This window comes from Rhagoletis zephyria, unplaced genomic scaffold, assembly GCF_001687245.7.
Source record: "Rhagoletis zephyria isolate East Lansing unplaced genomic scaffold, Rhagoletis_zephyria_1.1 Rzeph_scaffold_00304, whole genome shotgun sequence".
Taxonomy (NCBI): Eukaryota; Metazoa; Arthropoda; class Insecta; order Diptera; family Tephritidae; genus Rhagoletis; species Rhagoletis zephyria.
In genome coordinates this window covers 293,416-305,097 of record NW_016157388.1, presented here as the reverse complement: position 1 = coordinate 305,097, position 11,682 = coordinate 293,416, and the positions used below count along the sequence as shown (strand labels likewise).

General features: G+C 36.4%; 2 protein-coding genes across 2 annotated transcripts; one reads left to right on the top strand and one right to left on the bottom strand.

Moving 5' to 3' along the window:
- The first annotated feature begins 4,805 nt into the window (after window positions 1-4,805).
- Window positions 4,806-6,595, top strand: LOC108358848 (putative nuclease HARBI1). Its single transcript, XM_017610346.1, has 4 exons — window positions 4,806-5,471; window positions 5,541-5,873; window positions 5,931-6,075; window positions 6,132-6,595. Exons 1-4 carry the CDS (start codon window positions 5,244-5,246, stop codon window positions 6,509-6,511), a joined length of 1,086 nt encoding a protein of 361 aa, XP_017465835.1. The 5' UTR covers window positions 4,806-5,243; the 3' UTR covers window positions 6,512-6,595.
- A 2,186-nt stretch (window positions 6,596-8,781) lies between these two features.
- LOC108358847 (uncharacterized) lies at window positions 8,782-11,142 on the bottom strand. The gene is made up of 5 exons (XM_017610345.1): window positions 10,900-11,142; window positions 10,622-10,838; window positions 10,149-10,337; window positions 9,875-10,093; window positions 8,782-9,816 (listed from the first exon to the last, which is right to left on the bottom strand). Coding segments are annotated over exons 1-5 (762 nt in total). The 5' UTR covers window positions 10,902-11,142; the 3' UTR covers window positions 8,782-9,681.
- Window positions 11,143-11,682: the final 540 nt, after the last annotated feature.

Genomic DNA, 11,682 nt, shown 5'->3' with positions numbered 1-11,682 from the left:
TAGGAGTCGGAATTTTGGCCCATACCGCAACGAGATCTGCCGTATTTAACTGTGAAAGAGGGAGAAACGTTAGTCTGTTACTTAATAGCATCGCCGCTCTTGGGCGACAGCTGGCGGCATAGATAATCTTACCGTCCTTTATATTAAGGCCTTTGACGTCACTTCTTAATATCCAGGCTACACCTAAGCCTTCGTTTGTGAACCTCTTATGCAAAACATCTGATGCTGCTTTAGCGTGGTGAAAGTTCACTTGGAGGCATTTAATGTGCCTAGGATTTTNGGTGCCATTACTTTCGGTCTTTTCGGCCGCGAGCAGCCACCTTCTTCCCCCCGTTGCCCTTCAGCAAGACCGCTTCTTCGGCCGTCCTCGGATCTCCCTTGCCTTTGCGGCTGGAAATAACCGCTTTAGAGCTGCCACGTAGTGGTGGCCGTTTTGCAGGCTTTGGGGATGCGATGGGTCCGACGTTCTTTTGGGCTTCTTCCAGCACCTGTTGTAGGCTCGGGCATGTTGTTGTTGCTGTTTTCGGAGGCGTCGTTGGAGATTTATGTATTACGTGTAGCTCTGTTGGGTCTATACCAGTGTCAACCTACGATGACTTCTGCTGCACTTGCGTGTCAGTGGGTAGCTGCCTGGGAGCTACAACGACGCCTTTGGAGTAGCAAGGTTGCTCCTCCGAGTTAGGGTAATCAGTGTCGGCGGCATCTTTATCTACTACGGGCATCGACGGTTTGGCTTTCTCCCTAAGTTTTACTACGCCAAAGCCATAGTCTACCACGTTCCCGCGCTGCTTTAGCGTGTCTGCTGATTGCGGGTCAACTGCAATGGTGATTTCCGCCATTGTTGACCGGCGTACTCGATTCAGAATGCGCCAGTCCGGAATTCTCAGGCCGTCATTCTGTGCCTGAAGCAGACTGAGCGCATCCTCACTGGCAGAGCTGTCCAGCTCCGGGAAGAGTCCCACAAGAATGATGCGGCGAGGTGTTTCTGCCTCCTCGACCACTCTCATCTTCGCCTCCTTCCATGGAGCCAGCTTTGGAACAGTGTTCCGTATCCACCCGCGGTCTGCAACTGATGCATAGCCATCCCGAGTGGAAGGTGCAACCCTTGAAGATAGGCTTTACAGCGCTAACTGTGTTGCTCCTGACCGCCCTGAGGATGGCATTTTGGATAGCTTTGTGCTCATCCGTTGACCACACTGTGGTTGGATAGTCCTCTGGGACTATACCCAGCTTCACTCCGCACAGTGCATCCCTAAAGGAAACTGGCTTCCCGCGACCATCTGCAGGTGCATGCGGCACAGTTGCCTCACTGGTGGGCACAGATGCAGTCCCAGGTGGCCTGCCCTCTGCAGATCCCTCTCCTGGTTTGGCCAATTTCTTCGGGGATCGCCCCTGCGGGGTGGAGCTATCAGACCTAGGTCTTTTTTTGGAGAATTTTTTCCCCTCCGTGGTGGGCCAACGGGTACTTTGGCTTTTTCTCTAGCTTTTCCATGTACCGCTTGAGGCGTTTCCGACCGGCTCCACTAAGCCGCTCCCGCTCTCGAGCTTGGTGAGATGAGTTGTTCACCGGAGAGGCAAGCAACTTCTGCTCATCCTCCGGCGAGATATCAGATAGCGTTTTGACGGGACTTGCATCCTGTCTCACGCTAGTATCCACCATCTCTACATCATACGAGGAACTATGCGCCCCAGTAGTTCTGTAGGGATAGCTTCTGTTTCGACAGAAGTCGAAAGGCCAGCATTGGCCATTGTTTGGAGCTGTGCAGCTTCTTCTGGCTTTTGATTTGATTTTTTTTTACTTTCCATGTATACCCCACGAGTATGGGGGAAGGGATGTCAGCTGGGCCATAGCCCCCAGTATCCCAAGCAAGACTTCTTACAACCAGAGGGCGCCAGGTATCTGGAGGCCACCGTTATATGACACACTTCCGTAGTGCCATTCATCCCATAAGCACGGTACGGATGACACTCGGAATTACGGGTTTTATCGAGTTGTCCTCTCTAGATCCGCCATATTCAGTAAAAGCAGGGCACCTCTCGCAGGGTGTGACTCGTCGCCACGTATGGTCGGTCTTGAGCCATCCGCTCCTGACTCAGAACATTACAACACGTATGAAGCAATATCAAGAGCCTTGACCCACCAAAAACAAAAAAAAAATTTCTTCAAGAATGGGCTGGATTTCACAACAAAGATAGCATACAAGGCCGTATTTAGGGAAAATGTAGAAATGTAGGTTTTTAAGGCACTTAAACTTGAAAAAGGTAAAACGAACTTCAAAAAAAGGCACATATTTTTTTAATTTTGTTATGTACTTCCTTTATGTACAATGTGAAGGTCCAATTAAAGATATAAAAAAATACACACAGTGGTCAAAAAATTATAGTTTTAACGTATTCTATTTGTTGTTATTGAACTTTTGTTATATTTAAAAAAATATATAGTTCGTTCTTTAACAAAACCCGTGGAAATTCATGTTTCCAAATTTGAGCAGTCCACTTGCAAAGGCGCTATGTAAAAAACTTGTATTTATACGAATGTTGGTAAAGAACGAACTATCAAAAACTAACCGAAATTAAATAACAACAAAAATAATATTTTAAAACTTGTCAAAATTTGGTGCGGCTATAATTTTTTCGATTACTGTACATAAGTTGGCTATGATTACTCGGCCGTGATATCATAGTAGGTAGCACAATGCCACTCATATTTGACTTACAAACAAACTACGGGCAGGAATTTCAAGATTTCAATCCTGTTTTTATGAAAAATTTTATTTTTATCAGTATTTTTCTTTTAATCAAAATATGTTGAAATAAAAGTGAAACTAAAAAAATTTGGCTTTTGGGAAATCAAGTTTGAAAGTTTTTTTTGCGAGTCTTAGGCTGCGTTTCACCAGATTCGTTTAAGTGAAAATTATTTTAATTTTCGAATTTTTGGTTTCACCAATCAATTTTAATTTGTTTTTAATTTTGATTTAAGTGACCTATGCTCTTCACTTAAATAAAAATTAAATCGGAAAAGCCGCACTCAGAGATGTTACACGCAGGGTTCGGAAACTCTCACTCACATTCTCATCGATCAATAATATTCCAAATCAATTTTTGCATTCTTTTATCGCGAGTGAAAAATGCAAACAAATTTATCATCTCTCACATTCGGAATGCGATCGACAAAAAAATTTCCGCTGCTTTTCATTCGCGATCAAAAAAACACAAAGAAATTTCCTCTCACTCGAATATGAGAAGTCCGAGCATTGCCGATGTCGGCCTCTCATAAATGAGAAAAATTATGCAAATAATCCATTCGCGATCACTCACAACAGCTTATCGCGACGTTGTATGGAAGATATTTTTCGCGTTTGTTTTGGGTATGCATTTTGTTATGCATACAGTATACATACATATGTACATATGTATGTATATGTCAGTAATGCAAGCAAATCCTTTTCGGTTAAAAGGAATGTAGGAATATGCACAAATATATGAATTATGGTGGTAATATATATGTATGTACATATATGTAAATTACATACATGCATACGTGTAGTTAAAGTACATTCCAAGCGTACACTTTTCAGTATAATGGTGTATCTGCATGTTATTTTATTATAATGATTGCATGTATTTTTTATATCAAACTAGCAGAGCACCCGACGTCGTTCGGGGTAAACAAATCAAAATATAAAACAGTAATACAAATATTCAGTTCAGCATAAATTAAAGGAGACAAACTATTTTCTTTGTTTACATTAAGGCATACTTATGAGCTATACTTTTAGCTTTATCGTGCTTTAACTAATATATATTGATCATCACTTGTACTACAAATCTTGTTCCATTATTAATATTAGGTGGATTAAGGTAAGATTCAAATATTTAAATTAAAATTATTCTACTACGGTACATTCCGTTTAGCTGCCTATTCGATTAGCTGTTGTATGTATAGCTGCACTTTTCTGGTAGAATGCTTGATTCGGAAGGAGTTTTATTCACTAAGAATGACCCTTTTTGGTTTAACAGCATCGCGGGATAAAAAACGATTTAATTTCAAAATTATCAAAAAAAAACACACACAGTTTTAAATATCCAAGTTATCTTATAGATGAATACATATATGTATATCCCCCTTTTACAAACTCATTTATATATACTTTACTCTGAACACCTCCCATAGATACCTATGTCTGAATACCAAATTTCAAGTTCATGTGACTTATGGTTCCCAATTTATGGCTGAATAAAAATTTCACGCCTACGGGATGTGCCACGCCCCCTTTTATAAACTCATTCATATACACCTTACTATAAGCACCTACCATAGATATGTCTGCATACCAAATTTAAGTTTCATGTGACTTATGGTTTTGAAGTTATAGCTGATAAAAATTCCCACGCCTATGGGATTTGCCACGCCATTTTTTACAAACTCATTTATATTTATCTTTTTATAAGCATCTACCATGGCTATACCTGCATACCAAATCTCAAGTTCATGGGACTTATGGTTCCGAAGTTATAGCTGATAAAGTATTCCACGCCTATTGGATGTGCCACGTCCCCTTTAGAAACTCATTTATATATACTAGGGCGGGTCAATTTTTTTTTCGACATCGTTCCTAGCAGATTCGGATTCTACATAAAATTCTAAGAAAAAAAGCCCTTTAGACCATAGCCCTAAAATCAATTTCGAGCCTGCGCAATTTTAAAAGAAAATATCTTTAATTAATACTAAGTCCATAATCAGATTAATATTTACTAAAGTGTTAGGAATTTTTTTTTTTGTAATAAAGAGTTGTGCTCCGGAGTTTTGTGATATGGAAAATTCATTTCTGATATCTATTTTTTATTTAAAGAACCGCAATATGGCGCTTCAAATCAAATCTACTACATATTTGTGGAAGAATGTATGTATGTATGTGCCAGGTTGCAGCCTAAACGGATGGACAGAATTGAATAAAATTTTGCCAAAGTATTGCCATGACTCCTGTAGTGCGATTCACTACTCTATTTTAACAACACTTGTTATCGTTATATCAACTAAACAACAATTTTATCGATTTTGCTATTCAGAAAACGTTTCCTTAACAACACCGGCCTTCGAAAAATCAGCTGTTATCGTTTACGATTCGGCTATTGCTAAATTGTCGACATCTCAATTGGAGTTGTCAATTTTGTGTTAGCGTAAATATCTAAACAAATAAAAGTAACTTAATACGAAAAAAAGGAGTAAATACAAATTAGAGATGGCTTTCGAATTTGTAGCGTTAAGCTTGTCTCAAAACGAGCCAGAGACAAATTTTTCAACGGTGGATCGGCGTTTTCTGCGGGATATTGATAATCCCCTAGAACTCCCACCTTCAGAGTTCCGGAAGCTTTACCGTGTGCGTCCAGGCATGGTGGCGGACGTGGTTGAACGGCTGGAAGACCTTTTAAAAGGTTCACGAATTACAGCGATATCGGCTGAAAAACAGGTAAAGCATTAAATATTTACTTTTAATAAAGTTTTACATGTGTCAATAAATTCACTTTTGTTTTGAAAGGTTCTGTGCGCTTTGCGATTCTACGCCACGGGATGTTATCAACGGCCCGTGGGGGAACAATGGGGAATTTCACTGAGTCAGTCATCAACCAGCCGCTGCATACACAAGGTAACCGAAGCCATCAATAGCCGCTTATTCTTGTCGGAAGTGAAGTTCCCCATGACCCAAATAGAACGTCAAGCTGCCAAGGAAGCGTTTTCCTTAGCTCCTGCGCCTTTTGTCGGAGGAACCATCGGGGCGATCGACTGCACCCACATATCCATTTTGGGTCCTAAAAATAATGAGGAAGCATACGTTAATCATCATGGATATCACTCCATAAATGTGCAAATGGTAAGCAAAGCATTTGAAATGAAGTATAGTGTTAATTGTTTATTGTGTTTGCTATAGATATGTGACCCAAATCTTAAAATCCTGAACGTGAATGCCAGGTATCCGGGAGCAAGACATGACTCCTATATTTGGAGCTCTTCCGCTGTGCGACAAGTCATGCAGCGAGCGTTTGAAAATGGAAACCGCAATATGTTTTTGATTGGTATTTATTTTTGTTAATTTATTTTAAAATATAATACTAAAAGATGTTTCTTTAAGGGGATTCTGGATACCCATTAGAGCCATGGCTCATGACTCCTTTACCCAACCAGCCAGAAGGGTCACCAAAATTTCGGTACAATGAAGCGCTCTGCAAGGCACGGAACCCGATTGAGAGACTCTTTGGCGTCCTTAAAGGAACGTGGCGATGCTTTTCACAACAAAGGGTTCTGTTGTATGACCCCGCTTTCGCTGGTAAAGTCGTTAACGCGTGTGCAGCCCTTCATAACATTCGTTTAAGTGAGCGGTCAATTAGCGATCCTATTGAAAATTTTTCAACAGATTTTGAGAATTCTGACAGAATTTTCGAAAGCCCAAATGCATCATCTTCCACTGCAAAACGTGTACAAGAAAGATTGATTACAAACTTCTTTTCCTAAAATTTGTATGATTACACTTCTAAGGGCCGTTTTCTGAAGTAACCTTTAACTTGAAAGCTCACTATATATTTAAAGGTTGGATTAAAAATAAAGCTATGTCTAAAGTTAAGCATTTCTATTATCGGTTTTTGACGTATGTATGTTTCCTGGTTGTAAATCAATTTAAAACCGACAAAAAAATGATTTACTTTAGACACTATCATAAACTTTAATGCAACCTTTAAATATAAAGTGAGCTTTAAAGTTACAGGCTACTTGAGAAAACGGCCATAACAGTTCAAAAAATTAAAGCTTAGAATCAAATATTTATAAGTACATACTTTATTAAAAATGTAAATATCACACGGTATTTTTGCCTTAATGGTATATTAAAATTAATCACACTAGATCATAAGCTTTCTTCTTATTTCTTATGTTAAATTTTCCCCTGAATCCAAACATGCAGTCAGAGATTTAGAAAGTAAATCCGTTTCGAGGTATATATAAATTTCGGTTTTTTGAGAACTGAAACAAGTTCACTCATTGAATTTAAATTTCTTTTTATACCAGTAAAGCTTTTACATTTGCTATCATTTATTTCAACATTATTGATTTATTGCCAAATTTGAATATGCATGTTGGCATAGATGATAGCAAATTTAACAAGCTTCACTAGTAAAAAAAGAAATTTACATTCAAATTTATATATACCTCGACAACGGATTTACTTTCTAAATCTCTGACTGCATATTTGTATTCAAGGACAAATTTTACATAAAAAAAAGATGTTAAAACGCCACAGGTCAGATTTCTTGTAAACTGTTATTATCAATTAAATTTAATAATTTATTTTTGAGCTTTAGGTCGTATGTTAAATAAAACATTAAAGGTTTTCTGTTTTATTAGTTTTTTATTTTTATTTTGGTCGATATTTCAGTCTCAAGGCATCTTCAGGCGAAATATCGACCAAAATAAAAATAAAAAGTTAATAAAGCAGAAAAACCTTTAATGTTTTATTTAACATACGGCCTATAGCTCAAAAATCAATTATTAAATTATTTTCAACGGTCAATAATCAACGCAATCATTATCAATTAAAGGAAAACTTTTTAAATGATTTTTTAAAATAAAAAGGAAAATGAAAACTCAAGCAAAAATGTATTAATCCATTCAAAAACATAAGTATATAAGTTAAATAAACGCAATTACAATATTCATATGTATTCAATCATTTAAGTTAGTGACATTTTGACCATTTTGTGTATACAGTTTGAAATGTGGGCTTATATGCTGCTTGTGATATCATGAGATAGACTTTTATAAAAAATTAGTTTCTCCGCGGCCACAGCGACTGTATATGTATGTATGTATGTATATCGAGAGCTTATATTCAATACCCTCCATCAGCATTTTTCACAACAAGTTTTGCTCACGTAAATAGCACACTTTTATTTTTTACAATATTCACAATGTTTTACTTGATAAATTTTTTTATGTTCAACAATTATATTCAACAATTTTATTGAGCTTGAGGCCGTTTTTTATGAAAAACTATTGTGGAAAAGCAACAATAATTTATAAAAATGATAGAAGTGATAGCTATTTCGGAGATCACCACATCTCATTAGACTTCTTCAGTTGGGATTCGATCCAACGACCCCAGCTGACTCAGCCAGTTGCCTAAGCACTGTGATTGTTGCTTTTCCACAATAGTTTTTCATAAAAAACGGCCTCAAGCTCAATAAAGTTGTTGAATAAAAATCAAAAATTTCATCAAAATTTTCAACTTTTTTTCAGAACTTTAGAAACTTACTGGGTATGCAGTTTTGTTGCTTATTCAATTTTAGGACAATAATGTGGAGGTTTGAAAGTTCTTAAAATCCCGTTGAATTTTGAGAATTTTTTGTCGGGTGTTACGCATTTTCTTCCTTTTAAAAATATATTTTTTCATGCGTTGTATGGAAGAAAATGCGTAACACCCGACAAAAAATTCTCAAAATTCAACGGGATTTTTCAGAACTTTCAAACCTCCACATTATTGTCCTAAAATTGAATAAGCAACAAAACTGCATACCCAGTAAGTTTCTAAAGTTCTGAAAAAAAGTTGAAAATTTTGATAAAATGTTTGATTTTGTTAAATTTTTCTGAACTGTGCACAAAGTTTTAAATTTTGACTTAATTGGTATATGTTATAGATTTTACTATATTTGTATATAAAATTTTTCAAGTAAAACGTTGTGAATCTTGTAAAAAAATTTTTATCAAAATAATTTACTAAAAACTTCCACAGCTTTAAAATTAAATGCACATTCAGGTACTTTATTCACAGAATTTTGTATGTAGTGTTAAATAAAAATATTTAATTTAAAAACATTAACTTAAAAAATAAAGAGAAAAATTAAATAAATACAAAAGAGATCAATTCAGTCTTAAAAAAATAACTACGCTGTTGGCCTGATACTTAGAAATCCGAGTTCACAAGTTTTTTTTATTTTTTTCTTTATTTGTTTTAATTTATTTTAGGAAAAAACCATAAAGCAAAGTTGTTAACTTGTACATGATTTATAAAAATTCGAAAAATTTCAGAAAGTCAATATTTCAAACTTTTTAATCAGAATTTCTGGAAAAAATTCGTCTGTTTTATAACCTATTAAATTTTGATATAAATTGTGTAACTTTTAAGTAACTCAAAAATCTCATTGATTTTTGAGATTTTTTTTTCGCTGACGTTGTTGTGCATTTTCTTCCATACGAAGTACTGTTCGAACATTCTTCTATATAGTAGAAAACGCACAACGTCAGCGAAAAAAAATCTCAAAAAACCAATGAGATTTTTGAGTTACTTAAAAGTTACACAATTTATATAAAAATTTAATAGGTTATAAAACAGACGAATTTTTTCCAGAAATTCTGATTAAAAAGTTTGAAATATTGACTTTCTGAAATTTTTCGAATTTTTATAAATCAAGTACAAGTCTACAACTTTTCTCTATGGTTTTTTCTTAAAATAAATTAAAACAAAAAAGAAAAAAAATAAAAAAAACTTGTGAACTCGGATTTCTAATTATGAGGCCACCAGTGTATTTGAATATAATAATATTCTTCAGAAAATTAAAAGGTACCAATTCACTTTCTTAACCTAATTCTTAATCTACTTTTAGTTTTTCTTAACCTAATTTTTTTCAAAAAAATTATTGTGGACCGAGTGCCCTGGCCAAATTGTTTATGGCATCAGCACAGGCTTTCAACCCCTCTCCGTATCCGCGGAGTTCCCCCGCCAGCTGGAATGGTAGGTCCACCAGTCTGGCGAAACTTTCTGACAGCATCTATGTATTTTAAAAAACAATCATTAAAAATTCCAAAATCTATTAATAAAATATTTACTTTCGTTGCATCGGCTTGCGTTTTGGCAATTTCCAAAAATTTATTTTGGACGTCGATCTGCTCCTCCTCTCTCTTTCTCTTCAATCCTCTGCGCGGGGTTCTGAGTGTAGGAGTTTTTGGAGTTTCCGGTCGCGTCTCCTCCTCTATCAAACCTTCGCACTCCACCACCTCATCCAGAAAAACAATCTCCTCACCTTCTTCCATGGCCAACTGGAGCTCCTAATAATGAAAAAGTGGTTAATACTGAGTCAGAAATAAGTCAATTAAAACTTACCAAGTTCATTGGTACATTTTCTGCCACAGATTCATGGCCCTCAATATAATTGCTCCCGATGATGGCCACAACCCGCTCCTCTAGCTCTGTTAAAGGAGCTTGCTTAACGGGCTTGTTGCCGGTTAACGCCTGCTGCCTTTTCCTATCGCGCACTCGAACACTGGTTCTGCTCTTCAAATCGCGCCATACCTATTTACGTAAGAAGAAAAAAGTATCATTAAAAATTAACAGGTACAATGTTCCAAACAATGAATGCATGTACACACAACTAACGAGACTGTGCAGTGACAATGCATGGGATTGACTCCACTTGTATATATACTTTTATAAGAAAACCGATATTCTTACGTTAATAATTATTTTCACAAACGACAGACCTAAATAAAAGTGATTAATTTTTCCCAATTCACCAGTTCATACGCACAGCACCGTTGCTTGCTGGTACGTTCAAACTTAATGGGCTTATTACTTACTGTGCGCCACTGTTCGGCGGACTTTTGAGCACCTCCGATGGCATTTAGCTTGGAAGCCATCTCCTCCCACTTCTTCTCGTGCTCCATCTTCCCGTGTAGCCGATGAAACTTCCCACCGGCTAGTCCCGGGTTTTCCAAAAAGAAGTCCAGCATACCACTCAACTGCTCCATTGAAGCGCGGCTCCGCTTGTTGGCTGCTTGGCTAGTCGAGGCCATCCTGCGATAAAAGAACAATAGCTAGTTAAATTATTTATTCATCAATTTATTGAAATACTTACATTTTTAAGAAGAATCTGTGGTAAATTGCGTTTTTTTCCTATTCCCTTTTGTGCTTTTCGTAGATTTTGACATTTCGGGTAACAGAGGTGCCACTTTTTATCATTTTAAATAAATAGCAAAAGTCAGCTGTTTAGTGTTGTTAATGGGTACGTTAGAGAATCGTACAATCGTTACTGCAAACAACAAAAATTGTTAGTTTACAACTCGGCAAGTAGCGTTGTTAAAAGTTAGTGAATCGCACTACTGGACCTATAATAGCGTAAAAAAATTGGAACTCGCAAAGGAGGGAGGGGGATGGGGGATACCCCCATAGTGAAAATTTTTAATCAGATAAATTATAGATGATATGAAGTTCACCGGGTCATCTTCTAGTCTTTAATATATACTAAGTTAATATATGGATTAATATTTACTAAAGTGTTACGAACGTTATTTTTTTAATACAATAAGAAAAAAATGACTATAATTTAAAGGAGTGACACACAATGGCTAGAGACGTCGCATGTGTGTATTCTTTCATATACATATATATGGGCCGTTCTTACCGTTATATATTTTTCATCCACTCGCTTATTCCTTACCGAAAATTTTAAATAAAAATTTAACAAGTTTTAACCTCTGATACAGTACAGGCAGCAGTTTAAAATGGGGTACTGGGTAAACTTAATAAAGAAAACATATTCTCTGGTTAAATTAATAAGCCTGCCCGGATAACACAAAATTCTAAGCTTGATAAACATTTGGTGTTATACAAGTTTTATAAAGCTCTACTTGTATTTAGG